We start from the raw sequence: 20,658 nt of genomic DNA on the forward strand, positions 1-20,658 counted from the left end.
TGTGGAGCTCACCTGCTCTGCATCAAAATGTCTTAAGAGTTCTTTACATATTCTAGATACAAGTCCCTTCTCAGATATCTAATTTGCAAATACATTTTTCCATTTTGTGGGCAGTCTGACAGTTTCTTGATGGTGTCCTTTGAAACACAAAAGTTTTAAGTTTCGATGAAGCCCAATTTCTCTATTTTTCTTTTTGTTGCTTTTGATGTCATATCCATGAAGACTTTGCTTAGTCTGGAGTCATGGAGATTTACTCCTATGTTTTCTTTTAAGAATTTTATATTTTTAGGCCAGGCACGGTGGCTCACGCCTGTAATCCCAGCACTTTGAGAGGCCAAGGCAGGAGGATCACCTGAGGTCAGGAGTTCAAGACCAGCCTGGCCAACGTGGCAAAACCCTGTCACTACTAAAAAATACAAAAACTAGCTGGGCATAGTGGCAGGTGCCTGTAGTCCCAGCTATTTGAGAGGCTGAGGCAGGGAGAATTGCTTGAACCCAGGAGGCAGAGGTTGCAGTGAGCCGAGATCACGCCACTGCACCCCAGAGCAAGACTCCATCTCAAAAAAAATTGTATATTTTTAGCTCTTACATTTAGGACTGTGAACCATTCGGTGTTAATCTTTTTGTTTGGTGTAAGGAAGGGGTCCAACTGCTGTATATTCTTTTGAATGTAGATATCTATTTGTCCTAAGATCATTTGTTAAAAAGAGTATTCTTTCCCCAATTATCTTTTTGTTTGTTTTTGTAATTTTTTTTTTGTATAGACAATCTCACTATGTTGCCCAGGCTGGTCTCAAACTCCCAGGCTCAAGCAATCCTCCCACCTCAGCCTCCCAAAATACTGGGATCACAGGCATAAGCCACCAAGCCTGGCCTTTTTTCTTTTTCTTTTTTTTTTAATAGAGCAATGAATTCTCTTGTCCTTCAGCTTGCTAAAGTTTTGTTGGGAATTTCTGCATCCCTGTTTGTGAAGGATATTGGCATGAAATTTTCTTTTCTTGTAATGTCTTTGTCTAGTTTTGCTATCAAGGTAATGCTGTCCTCATAGAATGAGTGAATTGGGAAAAATTCTCTCTTCAATTTTCGGGAAGAGTTTGTGTGCACTTGAGAAGAATGTGAATTTTGTTGTGTACAATATTTTATAAATCAGGTCAATTTTGTTGATATTATTGTTTTTCTATGTATTTTTTCTATGTATTTTTCTATGTATTTTTCTATGTGTTTTTCTATGTATTTTTCTATGTATTTTGTTGACATTATTGATATTCTATGTATGTATGTATACTATGTCCTTGCTGATTTTCTGTCTGCTTGTTTTATCAGTTATTGAGAGTAGCATATTGAAATATCTGACTATGATAGATTTGCCTTGCCGGGTGCAGTGCCTCATACCTGTCATCCCAGCATTTTGAGAGGCTGAGGCGAGCAGATCACTTGAAGTCAGGAGTTTGAGACCAGCCTGGCCAACATGGTGAAGCCCCATATCTACTAAAATCTCTACTAAAAATACAAAAATTAGCCAGGCATGGTGGTTCACACCTGTAATCCCAGCTACTTGGGAGGCTGAGGCAGGAGAATTGCTTGAACCTGGGAGGCGGAGGTTGCAGTGAGCTGAGATCGCACCACTGTACTACAGCCTGGGTGACAGAGCAAGACCCTGTCTCAAAACAAGCAAACAAACAAAAGATTTGCCTATTTCTGCTTTTATTTCTATCAATTTTTGGTTCATGTATTTTGGGGCTCTGTTATTGGGGGCATACACATTTAGGATTTTTATGCAGTTTAATCAGTTGATCCCTTATCACTGTGAAATTACTTTCTTTATCCCTAGTAACTGTCTTTACTCTTACATCTACTTTCTGTGATATTAATATGGTCACTTTTTATTTCTTTTGGCTAGCATTAGCATGGTGTAGCTCTATCCATCCTTTTACTTTTAACCTGCTTATGTTTTTAAAGTGTACTTTTTGTAGGCAGCATATAGTTGTCTTGCTTTTTTATCCAATCTAATAATCTCTGCCTTTTAACTGAACTGTTTATACCATTCACATTTAATACGGTTACTGACACAGTAGGATTAAATTTACCATTTTACTATTTTTTAATTTGCCCCAGCTGTTTGTTTCCCCTCTATATCTATTTTTAACTTTTTTGAATTCGGCATTTTTTATGATTCCATTTTATCATCTCTGATTTTATATATATATATATATATATTTTTTTTTTTTTTCTAACTGATTTTTTTTTTTTTCGAGACAAGGTCTCACTCTGTCACCCAGGCTGAAGTACAGTGGTGAAATCATAGCTCACTGCAGCCTTGACCTCCTGGGCTCAAGTAATCCTCCTGCCTCAGCCTCCTGAGTAGCTGGGACTATAGGTGCACACCACCACACCTGGTTAATTAAAAAAATTTTTTTTTCTTTTAGAGATGAGGTCTCACTCTGTTGCCCAGGCTGCTCTTAAACTCCTGGTCCCAAGCAATCCGCCCACCTGGGCCTCCCAAAGTGCTGGGATTATAGGTGTGAGCCACCACACCCAGCCCTCTGTTAATGTATTAATTATAACTCTTTGTTTTGTTATTTGAGGGATTACTTTAGTGTTTTACAATTCACTAAGTAAAAGGGGATCATCATAAATGTATTGGAGGAGGAAGGGTTGGTCTTGCTGTGTCAGGGGTAGCAGAGGTACATCTTGACTTACCACAGTTTCTTTCTTTTTTATTTTATTCTTAATCCTGGCAAGCTGTGACACAGTTATTTTCAAGAGATGTAATATACTACTTCACGTGTAAGAACTGTACAGTTGTATACCTTTTTTGCCAGTCCCAATTTTTATGCAGTTGTTTTCATATATTTTATGTTCATATATGTAATAAAATTAATAATACGTTGTTATTTTTATTTAAATGACCACTTAGGTTTTAATGTGTACTTAATAAACAGTAAGCAGTCTCTTCTGTTGACCCGCATTGCTGTGGCTTCTGGTTCTTCTCGCTTCTTCCTGTGGGTCCATATTTCCATCTGCTCTCATTTTCCTCTGCCTGAAGGACTTAATCTACATTTCTTGTAGTACAGGTTTGCTAGTGATTAATTCTTTCTGCTTTTGTATGTCTGGAAACATCTTGATTTTAGTTTCTTTTTTTTTGAGATGGAGTTCTGCTCTTGTCCCCCAGGCTGGAGTGCAACGGCGCGATCTTGGCTCACCGCAACCTCTGCCTCCCAGGTTCAAGCAATTCTCCTGCCTCAGCCTCCCAAGTAGCTGGGATTACAGGCACCCGCCACCACGCCCAGCTAATTTTTTTTGTATTTTTAGTAGAGACAGGGTTTCGCCATGTAGGCCAGGTTGGTCTCAAACTCCGGACCTCAGGTGTTTTCGTTAAATTTGGAAATTTTTCAACCATTATTTCTTCCAGTAATTTTTCTGGCACAGCCTCTCCCATGCGTTACCCGTGATTGGGCTACCTGAGGTCGTCCCCCTGTTTGCTGGTTCCCTTCCTTTCTTCCTTCTGTTTTTTTCTTTTTAACTCTTTTTTTCCCTCGATGGTTCACTTGGGATGGCTTCTATAGCTGTACAGTTGACCCTTGAACAAAAACAGGTTTGAACTGCAGGATCCACTCATACACAGGTTTTCCTGTGCCTCGGCCACCCCAAAAACAGCAGGACCAACCCCTCTTCTTCCTCCTCCTCCTCAGTCTATTCAATGTGAAGACAACAAGGATGATCTTTGTGATAATCCACTTCCACTTAATGAATAGTAAATATGTTTTTTGTTTTTTGTTTTGAGATGTCTCGCTCTGTCGCCCAGGCTGGAGTGCAGTGGCACAATCAGAGCTCATTGCAACCTCCACCTCCCGGGTTCAAGTGATTCTCCTGCCTCAGCCTCCCGAGTAGCTGGGACTATGGGCATGCGCCTCCACGCCCGGCTGATATTTGTATTTTTAGTAGAGACGGAGTTTCACCATATTGGCCAGGCCAGTCTCAAACTCCTGACCTCATGATCCGCCTGTCTCAGCCTCCCAAGGTGCTGGGATTACAGGCATGAGCCACTGCGCCCAGACTTGTTTTCTTTTACTATGATTTTCTTAATAACATTTTCTTTCTTCTAGCTTACTTTATTATAAGAATACAGTGTTTAATAGATATAACATACAAAATATGTGTTAATCAACAGTTTCTGTTATCAGTAAGGCTTCTGGTCAACAGTGTGCTATTAGAGTAAAGTTGTGGGGAATTGGAATTGACGTGTGGATGTTCAGCCGCATGGAGGGTCAGCGGCTCTCTTCTGAGCCATGTTGGCCAAGGGTCAACCGCATTTCCAGGTTCATAAATCTTTTCTTCTGCAATGTTTAACCTGTTGTGAATCACACCCAGCATATTTTTTATCTCATACATTATAGTTTTCATCTCCAGAAGTTTGACTTTGTTCTTTTTTCTTATTTATTTATTTATTTATTTTTTGAGACAGAGTCTCGCTCTGTCTCCTAGGCTGGAGTGCAGTGGTACAATCTCGGCTCACTGCAACCTCCACCTCCCAGGTTCAAATGATTCTCCTGCCTCAGCCTCCCAAGTAGCTGGGATGACAGACACGTGCCACCACACCCAGCTAATTTTTTGTATTTTTAGTAGAGATAGGGTTTTGACATGTTGGCCAGGCTGGTCTCAAACTCCTGACCTCAGGTGATCTGCCCGCCTTGGCCTCCCAAAGTGCTGGGATTACAGGTGTGAGCCACTGTGCCCGGCTCTTTGTTCTTGTTTATATCTTGTGTGTCTCTATTTAACTTTGGAACATGGAATACAGTTATGATCACCATGCTTGAACGTCCTCTACTGCTGATTCTAACATCCGTGTCAGTTTTGGACTGGTTTCAGTAGATGGATTTTTCTCCTTGTTATGGGCCATACTTTCCTGCATTCTTCGCATGCCTCATAATCTTTGATTGGATGCCAGACATTGTAAATTTTACCTTGTTGGGTGTTGGATATTTTTGTATTCCTATAAATATTCTTGAGCTTTGTTCTGGGGCACAATTCAGTGACTTGGAGACAGTTTAATCCTCTTGGGTCTTGCTTTTATGATTTGTTAGACAGGTCTGCTGGAGACCTGTCTGCCTCACACCAATGGCTCCCCATGACTGTAGCAAGACCCTTCTGAAAGCTTGCCCCCGCTTCCTGTGACTTCTGAGTTTTTCCAGCCTGGCTGATGAGAACAGGCACCATGCCCAGTCCTGTGTGAGGCCCAGGTCCTGGTCCCTCTTAATTCTTCAGACGGTTCTTCCCCAGCCTCGTGGAGTTTTGTCCCGGGTGTGCTGAATGGTGCTCTGCTGAATACTCCAGGGCCTCCTGCGGGTGCAGGGTCCTCTCTCTACTCAGGGTCCTCTCTCTCCTCTTCGCAGCTCTGCCCTTTGAGTTTTAAAACTCTGACTGTGTGCCCTGTTCCCCAGATTCTCTGCTCATTTTCCTCAACTGAGGGGGTTTGTTGGGCTCTGCCTCAGTTTCCGCTCTCTGCAGCTCATCCTGCACGTTCTCTTAAGGCAGCGGCCAGGGCAATTATAGAGTCCACTGGGCTCTGCCTCAGTTTCCCCTCTCTGCAGCTCATCCTGCACGTTCTCTTAAGGCAGCGGCCAGGGCAATTATAGCGTCCACACCGTTTGTTTCCTTCTTTCAAGGATCTGTCCTGAGTTGCCTGGTGTCTGGGATCCTGATGATCAATTTCATCGCACTTTGTCGGCTTTCTTGGTTATTGGAACCAGGGGTGTCAATCGATCCCAGTTACTCCATCCCCATACAGATGTCCAGCAGGCTACGCTAGTGCTTTTACATTTGACATCTTTGCTTTCCCAGTCGTGTCTCCTTTGCCAGATCTTAGTAAGATGAGAGGCTGGGTTCCTGTTAACCTCTCCTTCTCCGTGGGACCTTGACCTCAGAGTCCACATGACCAGGCCCTGGACCTGTGCCTAATGCCAGGGGTGCAGGGTGTGATACATCATCCATGATGATCGGGGGCAGCCCCAGGCTCTGAGGCGACCCCTCCACGGCCACCCAAGTGGGAGCCTGCCTGGGCCCTGCTTTGTCCAAATGGCTCATGTTCGCTGAAGTCCAGTCACTTCCCACTTGGGAGCCCGTCCCAAAGCTCGGCATCCACTTTGGGGCACCGGACTGGTCTCCTTCCTCTTCTTTTGTTTCCTTTTTTTTTTTTTTTGAGACGGAGTCTCTCTCTGTCACCCGGGCTGGAGTGCAGTGGCATGATCCCGGCTCACTGCAGCCTGCGCCTCCTGGGTTCAAGCAATTCTCCTGCCTCAACCTCCCAAGGAGCTGGGATGATTACAGGCATGCGCCACCACACTTGATTACTTTTTGTATTTTTAGCAGAGACGGGTTTCGCCATGTTGGCCAGGCTGGTCTCAAACTCCTGACCTCAGGAGATCCACCCGCCTCGGCCTCCCAAAGTGCTGGGATGACACGTGTGAGCCACCGCGCCTGGCCTCCTTCCTCTTCCTCTTTGCTCCTCTCGGCGCAGCCATCTTGCCTCCACCCACGGTGCCCAAGCCACTCCTCCCTGCTATCCAGCACTCCCACGTGGGGTCTTCTGGGTGTGGCCGAACACCCAGCTCTGCCACCTCCACCTGCCCAGCAGGGCCCAGAGCATCTGCACTCAGCAACTCAGAGGGACAGTGGTGTCCACTCCTTGGGCACAGTCCTCTGGGGGCCACCTGCAGCCTGAGGTTCCCAGGAGCAATGGGGTGCAGGATGGAGCAGCTGGCTCAGCAGACACTTGGTGGGCACCGGCTGTGTGCCAGGCCCTGTGCTGGGTACCTTAGTGGACGGGGGAGCCCATCCCCCCGGGTCAAGGTGGGAGATGGGCGTGGAGGGCCTGCTATCCGCTAGGGTGATGAGGCCCACCATGGAGGCCCTGGGAGCTTGTGAATACCAGTGCCACCCCACGCCCCTGACCAGCCCAGGGCCTGGGTGTGCCTGAGGTGAACCCCTGAGGCTGGTCGGCAAGGAGATGCCTTCCCATAGTGTGCCAGCCCCAGGCTAGGGCAGGAGTGGAGCCAGGGGTCCCCGAGGCCTAGAGCTGGAGATTCAGGATCCAGGACCTGAGGCGAAGGGTACAGGGGTACAGGGGTATTGAGGTGAGTGTGGCCAGCGCCAGAGATCCCAGGGCTGGGAAACTTCTGCAGGGCATGGGAGAGGACCAGAGAGGCCACGGAGGGCAAGCCGGGGTCCTCAGCCCGCCAGGGTCACAGCCGCTGGCAAATGTGGCCCCGCTGAGTTATAAACACAGCGTCCCAGAAGCCTGCCCCGGGCCCCTGCCCGCAGGTGGAGTCTTGGTGAGCCCTGTGCCCACGCACCCCCGCTCCTGGGTGCCTGTGAGTGTTCACTGCCTGCTCCTCTCTCCTGGAAGGCGAGAGTGGCCGGGTCCTGCAGATCTCAGCGGGCGTCAGATACGTGCAGCTGTCAGCCTACTCCGAGGTCAGCTTTTTCAAAGTGGACAGAGACAACCAAGAGACACTCATCCAGACTCCATTGTGAGTACATGTGACACCAATGAGTTAGTCTTGAGTTCATTTAGGTCACATTAATTCCTTGACTTTTTTCCCTGGAGACCTGGGCTAAGTCCTGGTTATGACAAATGAAATATTCAATGTCTGTTCTAAGGAAACAGCTCCCTTGAATTTCAGTACCTGACCCTCTGCTGTGGCCCCTCTTTCCTTCTGAGATCGTGAGCCCCTGGTCAGAGCCCCTAGTCTCCCCCAGTGCTCGGCCCCCAAGCCTCTGGGCCTGGGTCCATGTCTGGAGTGGAGACATCAGGATTCCGGCCCTCGGGTGCTCCTGGGAGGAGGGTCGGCTGCAGAGATGCTCAGGCCTCTCTTGGTGCAGCCAGGAGGGGAATGGCCCTTACCAGCCAGGCCTAGTTGGGCGCCACTCCCCACGCACACATCACCAGGCCTCCCAGGAACACGCTGGAGCAGGCCAGCGTGTGCACAAACCCACGCGCAGAGGCCTGAGCTGCAGGACTCCGGGAAGAGGCCTCACTCTAAGCCCCGCAACATGAAAATCCATGCATTTTACCATTCACAGTCAGAACTTAGCAGTGCCCCAGGCAACCAGACCTGAGTGTGACGCCGCAGCTCCCACACTCCCTTTTCCCACCAGCCCTTCTCCTGAGTTAAGGACAGTCTGACATTTGGGGTAAACTTGGACCCACTGTGAAGTCAGAATGCACCCGAGAGGTGATGCTGCTGGAGTTGTCATAGATAATAATGGGGGCGGCAGGCAGCTCTTCCTTCAAGCCAAGACCTGCTGTCTTCTCCCTGGTGAGGCCCTTTTTCTCTCTGGGCCTCCATTGGCCCCATCCCAGCAGGAGACCTCCCAGAGAGGCTGAGTAGCGCTCCCTGGACTCAGTGTAGGCAAGTCCCAGGGTCCAGGGCGTGGGCCACACTGTCTGCCTGCACCCTAGCTTGGTGTGGGGTGAGCAGAGCCAAGCTGCCCCCATTCCTTTGCAGTGGGTTCGAATGCATCCCTTATCCTGTGTCCAGCCCTGCAGCTGGGGTGCTGGGCCCCAGAGCTGCTAAGGGAGGTGCAGAAGCCGACGTGCCCCTGCCCAGGGGAGACCTGGAGCTGCATTTGGGTGCCCTCCATGGCCAGGAGGACACCCCTGGTGGCCTGCTTGGTAAGTGGAGCTCACAAACCAGTTGGGGGTGGGTGGGCCCAGGCCCAGCAGTCAAGGGGGTGTGGGGTCATGGGGACCCAGAACCAGGCCAGAGCAGGAGCAAGCCGCACCCAGGGTCAGTCATCATGCATGGGTGAAAGGAGGCAGGGCTGGGCAGCCCACATCCCCAGACGAGCAGTCCCGGGTGGCTGCGGAGGCTCAAGCCAATTGTTCATCTGCCCTGAGCCTGGCAGGGGCTGCAGCCTCATGGGGTCCTCAGGGCAGAGTTTCTGGGTCTACTTGGCTGAGGGCAGCAGACTCACCCAGGCCTCGAGGCCAGTGGCCAGCCTGGACACGGCCCCAGCCACTCCTGCCGCCCGGGAGCCTCCACAGCGGCCGCCAGCCATGGCTCTGGGGGCTGCGGCACCAACTGCTCTCTCGAGGTCAGGGTTTCCGCTGCTCCGCTTCTGCATGGGTTGCCTCACATTTCTTCATGGAGAAGAGGCCCATGTGCTCCGGCAGAACCCCCCGGCCCCCAACTCTGCCCCCCAAGGCTGGGGCCAGTGAGAACTGCACTTCCATAGAATGTGCGGCCTAGACTTCACAGGGATCATTCCAGAGTTACTCATGGAGTTGAATCAAAGCTTAATCCCTCTGGTGCAGCGAGCAGTGCACGTCAAACCCTCCCGTGCAGTGCGGTGTGCGCATCAAACCCTCCCGTGCAGCGAGTGGTGCGCGTCAAACCCTCCCGTGAAGTGAGCAGTGTGCGCGTCAGACTCTCCCGTGCAGTGAGCAGTGCTCGCGTCAAACCCTCCCGTGCAGTGAGCAGTGCGCGTCAAACCCTCCCGTGCAGTGAGCAGTGTGCGTGTCAAACCCTCCCGTGCAGCGAGTGGTGCGCGTCAAACTGTCCCGTGCAGTGAGTGGTATGCGATTCAAACCCTCCTGTCCAGCACAGTGTGCGTCTCAGTGCCGGAGTGGGGGAACAGTCTTGACAGCATTGGGAGGCCCTGGGGTGCTGCCGGCCACCGGGTCCTTCTTGCCACAGCCCTGCACCCCAAGACTCAGTAAACGGGAGTCGGGCATGGGGGTCCCCACTGGAAAAATGCCTGGCACTTTGAGTTTGGGGACCTTTGAAGAGGGCCCAGCTGACAGCTGAGGTTCCCGGCCCCCAAAGCTGGGATCTGAGCCTGAGGTGCTGCTTGGGGAGGACACAGGCCACAGGTTCCTGGGTCGAGGAGCACAGGGCAGATCTGAGAGGCCGTGGTGAGCCCAGATCCACAACTTAGCAGGGGTGGGCTATGCGCCACCACCTTCCACATGCAGATAAATGACCCAGGTTTGATGAGACGTCCCTGGTCATCCCCAAATGCGCCTCATATGCCAGCCCTTGTCACCTGCCTTGGCCAATGCGAGCTCAATCCCTGCCATGTCCCTGCCCGGCCCTTCCCACCACATGCAACCCCAAGTCCCCTGGAGGCCTCTCCCCAGGATTTGCACAGATGGCACCACCAGGCGGCTGTCGCGCCGCCTCCCCAAGTGCCAAGGCCTCTCTGCTCTAGACCTGAGCCCCACCTGCTGCCCCTGAGTCCTCACAGTCCCCCGACCCAGCTGCCACACTGGGGTGACCCCCCAACTCCAACCCTCCAGGCCCCTGGGGCGAGCAGGCAGGGCCAGCCCCTCCCAAGCCGGAGTCCGGTGAGTCTTGGCCTGGACCCCCCTTTCCTGTCCCTTAAGCCAGCCTAGCAGGCCCCAAAGCCTCCCTCACATCTTCCTGCCCAGACTGTGCCTGTCCCAAGGGTGCCCGAGACCCCGGCCCGGCCAGCCACACCGCCTTATGAGCTCAGCTCAGCTCTGGGCTCTCCTGCAGTGAGACAGGGCTGAGGGCTGAGGGGCGTGGTTGGCAGGCTGTGCCAGGGCCCTTTCTCCCGGGCACTGTGTGGCCTGTGACCCTCCTGGTCACTGTCTGCAGCAGCCCCTCTCAGCGGCCAGCACTCCTGGCCGGTCACTCGGCCCCGAGTTCTCCCTGAGGTTCCATGACTCACACAGCTGAAGCGGGAGAAAGTGGCAGCGGAATGGCCCTCGCCGCCCTGGGAAGAGCCTCTGCCACCAGGGCCACCTCCATGCCTGTGCCCCTGCCCCCAGAAACCTCAGCCGGCTGGTGGCCAGAAGCCCCGGAGCCTCAGAACCTTGGGGGGTCTGTGTTTGCAGGGAGCTCACTCTTCTAGGATCAGACGAGTCTCCGTCCAAACAACGGCTGTGAGAGGACCAGCAAGCGTGGGTGTCATTCATCATATAAAAGAGCATGCGGGCATCCCAGGTGGGGCGGCAGGGCCCGGCGCCACTCCACAGGAGGCCAAGGCAGCCAAGCCTCAGGCCAGCAGGCCCACGGGGGGCCCAGCCTGCGCCCCCTCGTCTGCCTTCACCTCAGTTTATAGAAGCGGTTTTATACCGCATAGGTGGAATAGCTCTCGTATTTCTGCATAAAAATACTTACTGGGCGCCATGTCTTCTACTTGGAGAGATTTTCAGAGCCAAAGTCTCGATTGAAACCAGCCTCGTGCCTGCATCACACCCTACCCCGCGCGGGCCCCCCGCGCCGGCCCCACTGCCTGGGTCTGGGGCAGATCCTACCTGGGGGGCCTCCCCCTACTCTCAGCCCGGCTCAGGCTATTTCTGGCTTGACGATGATGTGAGTGTCCAGCCGTAAATTCTCCAGCACAAAAGATATTTCCCTTGGGAAACCTAGAGGAACGTGCTTTTGTTTTTGTAAGACCTTCTGGGGCTTGAACCACAGACATTTGGAGTTGGGTGCCGAGCTCTGCCTGGGCCTCCTGGGTGCATCCGAGACCAACCCTGGGAGGCTGGGCTGCTTTCACACTGATGTGAAGCTAAACCTCTCTGTGCCTCAGTTTCCTCATCCATAAAGGGAGGGTAACAGCAGTGTCCACCCCAAGGACAGATGACTGAGTGCGCATGCTGGCCTCCATCCAGGCCTGTGCAGGGGGCGCCCTGGAGGAGAGGAGCGTGGCCTGGGGTCTGGTGCAGTCAAGTCCACACTGAGAAGAGGAGGGGGAAGCCAGGGTCACGGAGGGGCACTCCCGTAGGCTTCTGCTTTCTTTCTGTCACCCAGGCTGGAGTGCAGTGGCGTGATCTCGGCTCATCGCAGCCTCCACCTCCCAGGCTCAGGTGATTCTCCCACCTCAGCCTCCGGAGTAGCTGGAACCACAGGCACGAGCCACCATGCCCAGCTAATATTTTGTATTTTTTTGTAGAGACAGGGCCTCGCCATGTTGCCCAGGCTGGTCTCAAACTCCTGAGTTCAAGCAATCCTCCCGCCTCAGCCTTCCAAAGTGCTGGGATTACAGGCTGCTTTTACTTTCCTTTTCTTAAAACTGGATAACCCCTCACGGGAAGGGGCTGGTTGGGCAGGTTTCCCCAGAGCACGGTCGGCGGGGTCCTTGCTTTGTCTGTCTCCTGTCTCAGTGACTGGGCCAAGGACCCAGCAGGACTAACCCTAACACCATGCCTGACTAATTTTTGTATTTTTAGCAGAGATGGGGTTTTGCCATGTTGGCCAGGATGGTCTCGAACTCCTGACCTCACGTGATCTGCTCGCCTTGGCCCCTCAAAGTGCTGGGATCACAGGCGTGAGCCACCACGCCTGGCCTCTTTAGTCTTTATCTTCCCTTCTTTATGTAATCCGTAATCCCATTTAGGACTGATTTATCGGGCTTGCTGCTTCCAAACCATGATCCGTGAATCGTTACCCTTCATTCCATGCAGCAGTTGACACAAACTTTTCTTCCCAATTCTCGTCTCCCATTGAAAGTCTGCCCCCAACATGTGGCCTTCACAGCACCCTGGGACATGGTGGTGACATGTGGCCTCCCTGCCCCGGGACAGCAGGGTGCTGGGCAGAGGGCCTCACTCAGTACCTGGAGCCCTGCCAGGCCCCCACCACAGCCCTCAGGCCCCTAGGGGATTGGGGACTCTGGCCAGGAGCCCTGCAGAGGAAACGGAATCATTTCTAAGTTTCAGTTCCAGCCAAGACAGCATTCATCCCCAAGTAGGAGAAAACTAAAATAATCATGGCTTCAGCAAGAGTATTCCTGGCCGGGAGGCCCAGAGGCGTCAGCCCCACTGTCAGGAACACAGCTCTGTCTACCTGGACCCACCAGCGTCACCCCGAGGTCTGAGGCAGCTCCCGGAGCCCCTCCCTCAGTCAGCAACCCCTGCTCAGGCCTGAAAGGGCGGGCCAGTTCCAGACAGGCTCAGGCCCAGCTGCACGGAGGCCCTAGAATCAAGCAAGACCTCACAACCAGCCAGCAGGGACAGGGGGGTCGGCTTTAGCCATCATCCTGAAGGAAAACAAACGGGTGGCGTTCTGAGGCTGTCCAGCGTGTCCAGGGAAAATACACCAGGAATCATTTCCTTGTAAGCATGAACTTCGCATTCTCAAAAAAACCAAACCAAAGTCCCTTGCTCACACTTGTCCCTGGCCCAGTCACAGCGCTGCCTGCTTGGCTCCCAGATGGACGTCCTTCCCTCTGGCCGGACCCATGCAAAGAGGTGGACCCCATTGAAGCCTCTGGCCTGGCCTGCAGTGCGTCCTGGGACCGTGGGCAGCTGTGCTGATCCCAGCCTCAAGTTTCCTCCTCTGTACTTACCTGGGAGAGGGCTGGAGGCCATGGGACACAGGATGCCCAATGAGACTCCTGCCCCGTGGCCGCAGAGACGGCACCTGCAGAAACCTGCCTGCCTGGCACCGACTGTGACACACCCTCCAGCCACCAAGCAGGATCTCCCACCCAGATGGCCACTCACCTACAGGGCAGAGACATCAGGCCAGAGAGCTTCAGGCCAGAAGATAATCCAACATGAGGCCTGAAAGAAACTTGGGCCAGAAAATCTCCAGGGTACCTGCCCGCCGAAGTGCCTTCCAAGGACTCTCCTGAGCCCGTGGCTGAGACATGCACATCCATGGCAGAAGCTCCAGGTCTGGGCAGCCCTCTCCCTGCAGTCACAGACTATGCACACTGGGAACATCTACCTGCGACAAAGCCCGGCCACAGCCAGAGAGCAGGCCGGCTCTCGCCAAGCCCCTTAGGCTGCTCCCCGTCGCTGACCCCGTGCTGCGTGGCACAGGCTTCCCCAACGCCCTGCCACATTTGGCTTCCCCCAAGCAGGCCGTGTGCTTAGGATGAGACGTGGCTACTTTTAGCAAACAACACTAGAGTGGCTTCAGCCCAGCCACGGTGACTTCTCGCTCACATAAGAGCTCAAGAGGGAGAGGTGATCTCCCTCCCCAGCCACTGGGTACCCCAGTTCCTGTTGCCTGTTCTGCCACTGTCATCTTCGTGCACCACCTCATGGTCCTGGATGGCTGCACAGGCTCTAGCCATCACGCCCCTGTTCCAGCTAGGAGAAAGGGGGAAGCATAAGTGGCAAGGAGAAGCGCCCTCTCCTTCTTTTTTTTTTAATTGCTCTATGCATTTATTATTAGCTATTGTTAATGCAGAACCAGAAGACAAAAAGCTCACAAACACTCTACACAATTTCACAAGACGCATTGCAGGGGAAAAAGTGACTGAGATGGATCAACAGTATGCTAGGGTCTTGGTGGACGCATTCCTAGGGGAGGTGGACCTCTAATTCCTGGTGGAGGTGGTCTCATTCCTGGAGGGGGCATGCCTACTGGTATCCCTCGAGCAGGGGGAAGCCCAATTGGTGGGCCCGTGGGTGGCCTCATACCAGGTTCAGAAGCTCCAGGTTTTAACTGTGGACATTGGATCTGGGGGAACAGCAGTCATGGCCGTGGGCAAGAGTAGCAAGATGCTGCCACACATGGAACACAGAATGAGACGGATCCTACAAGATGGCTGAGTCTTCACTGGCACCTTTAAGGCTTCTGACAAGCATGTGAATTTGATCCCCTGTGATTGTGACGAGTTCAGAAAGATGAAACTAAAGAATGCGAAGCAACCAGAACGTGAAGAAAAGCGGGTTTAGGGCCCTCCCCTTCTAAAGAAGCTTCCTGGAGGCGCCACACTCACTGCCATTGCTCCGAGCTTGGTTACACGGCCCGGCCACACCAGGCCACGCAGAGGCAAGAAGCGCAATGTGCTGGCAAAGACTCCATTACCGAAGGACAAGGGGAGAATGGCTGTCTTTGCCAAATAGCCCGTCACGAACATGCCCCTGCTGAGCCCCCACAGGTGCACCAACCGACTCGAAAGTCCCGGAGAGGGCTGGCGGGCAAGGACCTAAGTCTCCAGCCATCCCTGCAGGAGGAGCCCAGGGACCCTCGCATCTCTGATAAGGAAGTGGGTGGGGTGCCCTGCCGTGACCCCGAAACAGCCTATAGTCTCACCCTCCATTTACACAAGACTAAGTCTGCTGCTTTTGCAGCAAAAGCCCAGTGCTGGGGGTGAGCGTGTGGGGAATGTGGGAGACGGGCTCTGACCCAGCCACCTTGGGCAGCTGTGCTTACGAAGCACCCCCGCCGGTCCCAGCTGGACTTTGCCTGGCAGGACACCCAACAGGCCTCACCGTGGCCTCTGCCCCGGGGGTCGTGCATGGGGAGCTGGGCCAGCCCAACCAGTGGGATGTGCTGCTTCCCTACCCTACTCCACCTGCTGCAAACACAAACTGGAATGTTCTCAGCCACCTCCAGACTTCACACCCTTTGGGCTTTGGGGCACAGAGATCGGGCTGCCCTGGGGAGAGGAGGGAGAGAAGGAGGCTTCGAGAGAGCACGGACATGAGTTAGACCTGAAATAAAGCAAAGCCGCACCGCCTCACGTTTTAAAGCAATTGCCAATGTCTCAGCGTGTTCTGAAGCTCAGGGTGACAGCCAGGGGCCGATAAACACCTGCCACAGATGCCCAGCATGCCCGTGCCACCCCTGAGGTCTCTGGACTGAAGGAAACAGAAGACGCCGGAAGGTACCTCCTGCTGGGTCAAGGCCACTGGGGTCTCCCAGGAGCACCTCCAGCCCTGCCCCCCATGCCCAGATTGTGGGGAGCACAGGCTTCGCTCCACTGTCCGTGGAAGAGGCTGGAAATTCAGCCCAGCCATCCCCACCCCAGGGACAGGCCTCCCAGGAACTCACACTCGCCCCCCACAAACTGGCGTGGACTTGGGGTCCCAGGCATCTTTCCTCCCAGACCCGACAGCAGCCAGAAACAAACCCTCCGGAAACCTGCCTTTCACTCGTACAAATAAATCGACAAAGAGGGCAAATCCTTTCTCTTTCTGGAGACCTAATGTCAGTGATACATAATTGCACATCACAGTATTTTATTATTTTGTTGATATGAAATATTTCAGTTGTTTAGTTGTTTTTAACTTTCAAATAAGGATTTGCATTTCGTTGAGAAGAAAAGATGATTTCCAAGACATGGACTATTGCCAGATATTCTAAACCCTATTTTGGTTAAATTACAGCACCCAGATTTTAGTAACAAAGCACATTGATTTTATATTCAAAGGATTTTTATATTTAGTCTCTTAACCTTTTGTAATTCCCACCCACAGCTTGCAGCGTGGAACCCTTTTGTGTCCCTTGTTGTCAGTGGGGTGCCTGCCTGGGCCCCGTAATTTGGGCCACTGAGTTGGAGTGCAGGTGCTGCCCGTGGCGGGTGGACGTTGCCAGGCCGGCTGGGCCCCAGCGCCTCAAACAGTCCCCTGCGAATTGGATTTGGGAACGTAGAGAGGCCGCAGCCGTGAGAGGACGTCAGGTTGCTCTTCTTTTCTTCTTCTTCTTTTTTTTTCATGCACAAAACCCTCCCAGTGAATATTTTCAACGGATCTGAGTGGTTTCTCTTACACGTGTTGGACAAATGGTTTTGAGTATTCATCAGATGGGATCTATGAAGAATCAATCATGATTGTAAGATGATTTTAAAAATCAAGGTGCCCTCTGCCACTAATTCAGTCTTGCCAGTAAAAGTGTCTGAATGTGCAGCAGATAATTTCAGGAAATTTCATTGCCTCGTGGGGTGATAACAGCTTTAAATATTAATTGTCTATGGTTAATTATGGCAGAGTAGCATGAAAGAGCCATATTTTTAAAGGAATGTTTGTGCTATAAATTCTTTTTCTAGAAATCACATCATATAGAGGGACTGTCCCAGAAAAATACAGTATAAAAAGATATCATGTTGCTTCCAATGCCAGAACAGTGGATGAAAATGGAAATGAACTCAGACTTCGGAGTGTGCGTGTGTCTATAACTAAGCAGGGATGTTGGAGGGGCCAGAACTGGGAGCAAGGCTAATTCTCTGCCTTCAGGCAAGCTTGTGGGAGCTGAGGGGCTCTTTGGTCAGCAAGCGGGTGGAGCACCCCTCCCTTGGGGTTAAGCAGCCTCCTTGGAGGTGGCTGCTCTTTTGGGTAAAAGCTTAAGCTTTCAGGTTCCCTCCTCCTCCACAGGTCCTTTTCTCTTCTCCAAGGTTCTTTCCTCTTCTTCCCTCCCCTTCCCGCCTGGAACAATTCAGTCCTAAAGCCATCAAGTCCTGCCAAGCGAGGTGGCCAGCGGGGTCTCAGAGCCCCTACTCTGGGCATTGGGCCCAATGGAGCAGGGAAGCCCCCAAGCACGGGGCCTGAGGGGGTGATGGAGGCAGCATCCAGGGGGTGTCCCTGTGCTGAGGGGTGCACCAGGTCCTACGGACACAAAGAAAGGGGGACAAGAAGGAACCCATGGGCTGGCACTCAGGGGTGTGGACTGGGGGTTTGCATCATAGAGAGGAAAGTGAACCTGTGCGTTTGTGTGCATGTCTGCATACACATGGCTGTGCATGCGTGTGTGTGCGTGCCTGCGCAGGTGCGCGTGTGCGTGTGTGTGTGTGCGTGCCTGCGCAGGTGCGCGTGTGCGTGTGTGTGTGTGCGTGCCTGCGCAGGTGCATGTATGTGCGCATGTGTGTGGGTGTGCGTGTGTGTGCACTCTCCGGCTCTGCCAGGGCCCGTGGGCAGCGGCTTCCCAGCAGGCAGGAGCGGACACACTACCCAGGTGCGCGTCTGAAAAGAACCGGGGTTCCCTGGAGAAGCGGCAAATCCAGGCTGGGGCAGGATGGAGGAACTTCCCCCACGGAGGGCAGAGGGAGGAGGCGTCAGCTCCCTACGGAGACGCGACACCACCCTCACGGAGCCATCACGGTGGACTCCACTGGTTCTGGATCAGTGAAAATCCTGCCCCACCTAGCAGCGTGGGCTGAGCAGACCCATCCATGAAAGGCATGAGCATCGCATCCATGCCTTTCCTGCCAAAGATGCGTAACCCGGGTCTCTCTGTGATGAGACCTCAGACAAGGTCACACGGGGGAACCTTCCCTGAAAGGCCTGGCCTGGAAGCTTCAAAGACGCCAGGACCATGGCAGTCAGGGAAAGGCCCGGGAATGTTCCAGACCGATGGAGACTGAAGACACAATGAGAGCTCGCTGCAATGTGTGGTCCCAGGCTGATCCCATTCCTGTGAGGGACATCACTGGGCCATGGCGAAGCCCAGGCTGGGGTCTGACCCCGAGGCGTGCCCTGCCCCGGGACGGCTGTGCTGGGTTATGGGAGGCGAAAAACTTCCCGATTTGTAAAATGAACTCAAGGACGTGGAGTGAGGAACAGATTCAGCCATGGACTTTCAGACGGCCCAGGGAAAACATTCTTTGTACTCTACCTGTAACTTTTCTGTAAATGTTTGATTAAACATTTACCCCAAAATGGAAAATACCTGTGCACCCGGCACGCAGGATGGCTGGGGGGTGACGGGGCAGCGGGGGCCGAGCAGGAGCCTCAAGGCCGCAGCAGCCATGCAGTCTGCCTCCCTGTCCCACAGTCAACCTAACCCTGAGGCCATCGGGAGTATATAGAGCTCCCCATCTCCCAAGAAGTTCCCCATCTCCCAAGAGTCCCCATCTCCCAAGAAGGACCCGGAATCCCTCTCCTAGGAGGAAGGGAGCACCCACACCAGTCCAGCCCTGGCCAGTGGGACGGTGGCCTTCAGGGCTAGTGGGAGCTGGGCCGGGTGTGGGCAGGGAGAGCTGGGCCCCACCTAGACTAGGAGGACAGCTCCTGCATCCCAGGGCAGACCCCAGCAGGGGTGACCGGCAGGAGCCTTGGTACTCGGACCAGCTGGGGGCTGGGGCACCCTGAGGGGCTGAGGATGCACCCAAACACCCCTCTTAGGTCAAGATGGGGGCGAGAGAAGGGGGGGCTTTTTTGTCTTTTCCTTTAAATTTTATCTCAGGGTGGGCGCGGTGGCTCACACCTGTAATCCCAGCACTTTGGGAGGCCGAGGCGGGTGGATCACCTGAGGTCAGGAAATCAAGACCAGCCTGGGCAACATGGCAAAACCTACCAAAAATACAAAAATTAGCCAGGCATGGTGGCGGGTGCCTGTAATCCCAGCTACTCAGGAGGCTGAGGCAGAAGAATCGCTTGAACCAGGGAGTCAGAGGTTGCAGTGAGCCGAGAACGCACCATGGCACTCCAGCCTGGGCGACAGAGCAAGACTTTGTCTCAAAAAATAAAAAATATATAAAAACAAAATAAAATGTATCTCGAGGCCAGGTGAGGTCCCTGTAATCCCCAAACTCCTGGGCTCAAGTGATCCTCCCGCCTCAGCCTCCCAGCGCTTCGGAACCTTCCCGGCCTTTCCCTGACTGCCGGGGTCCTGGCGTCTGTGAAGCTTCCAGGCCAGGCCTTTCAGGGAAAGTTCCCCATGTGGCTTTGTCTGAGGTCTCATCACAGACGTAGGCTGCATCTTTGGCAGACGTGGAAAAGGGGAGACAAGATAGAACCCATGGGCCTGGGGCGTGTGAGCTCGGGGTGTGCATCATAGAGATGAGAGCAAACATTGTGTGTGTGTGTGTGTGTGTGGCCACATACACGTGGCTGTGTGTGTGCTCTTGCTTTCCCCTGGCAGGGCCTGTGAGCAGCGACTCTGCTGGCGTGAGCTTGGCTGGCATGGGCACCCGGGCACCTGGGGTCAGAGCTGCTCACCGCAGCCTGGCCCTAGGCCCTCAGGGCACAGTTTCTGTTCCTCAAGGAGACCCTGGGACACAGAGCCCCTATGTTGCTGGCTAGGGTGCCTTCATCTCTGTCTCTGGTCAGCAGCAATGCTGCCGGCAGCCTGTGTCCTCTGGCGATGGGCAGGTGCTGGGACTGGCCCTCTGAGGGGCCTGAGGGTCTGGCTGGCAGGGCAGGCGGTCTCCCGGTGCAGAGCCTGGCCCTTGTTGTTCAGAGCCATGTAGGGTGAGCCCGAGGCTCTCCAAGGAGGACAGAGGCAAGACAAGTGCCCCAAATTGTCCTGTGTCCGCCAACAAGGCCGGCCCATGCTTGGCCGCCAACAGGGAGCAGTGGGGTAGTGCGTGGCTGCTGCTCCAGCGGGTGGCAGGTGTGCAGGCCTGGCCCTGGCCTGGTGGAAGGAATGGGTTGGAGGTGCCGGGGCAGAGACAGACCCTGAGTGTGGCAGCCTGGGGACCGCTCGTGCCTGTGCAAGGGTGCGGGCACATGTGGCCATCCATGAGCGCAGAGCGTGAGCACATGTGGACCCTCCCGGAGGCTGATGCTGTCTTCGGGGCGCGTGTGGTCATCCGTGATCACAGAGTGTGAGCACGTGTGGACCCTCGCGGGGGCTGACGTTGTCTTCAGGGCGCGTGTGGCCATCCGTGAGCACAGAATGTGAGCATGTGTGGACCGTCCCGGAGGCTGACGCTATCTTTGTTGCTCTCGCTTTGTGCCAACAGAGAGACGGTCACGCTCCCTCTGGCAGAATTCTGCATTCGGGGACTTGGCATTTGCTGCCGGAAGGTGGAGGTGGCCCCTAAGGTCCTCCATGGCCAGCTTCAGCCCTGCCCCCAGGCTCTGCAGGCAGCTGTTGTGGCTCGTAGAGCCTGTGAGTTGGCACAGCGCTCCCCGTTTCCCTTCCCACTGGGGCGGCCGGGCCCCATCTGTGCAGTGCAGGGACGAGGCCCCCAGCGAAGGAGGCCGGAGCAGGCCAGGGTCATCACGCT

The 20,658-nt window shown here is 53.8% G+C and overlaps 1 protein-coding gene across 17 annotated transcripts in view; it reads left to right on the plus strand.

Annotated features, from left to right (window-relative positions):
- MORN1 (MORN repeat containing 1) overlaps nt 1–20,658 on the plus strand; it is a 67,120-nt gene that overhangs the window by 23,521 nt on the left and 22,941 nt on the right. For 14 of the 17 annotated variants that reach the window (XM_054443916.1, XM_054443940.1, XM_054443861.2 and 11 more), the window contains 2 exons: nt 7,406–7,529; nt 8,508–8,674. In XM_054443916.1, the coding sequence (XP_054299891.1) occupies nt 7,406–7,529; nt 8,508–8,674 (291 nt within the window). Of the gene's footprint in view, nt 1–7,405; nt 7,530–8,507; nt 8,675–10,861; nt 16,627–20,658 lie in introns of those variants that run through there. The other 3 variants (XM_054443981.2, XM_054443973.2, XM_063660367.1) reach the window with 2 other exon arrangements.

Source organism: Pongo pygmaeus, chromosome 1, assembly GCF_028885625.2.
Source record: "Pongo pygmaeus isolate AG05252 chromosome 1, NHGRI_mPonPyg2-v2.0_pri, whole genome shotgun sequence".
Classification (NCBI taxonomy): Eukaryota; Metazoa; Chordata; class Mammalia; order Primates; family Hominidae; genus Pongo; species Pongo pygmaeus.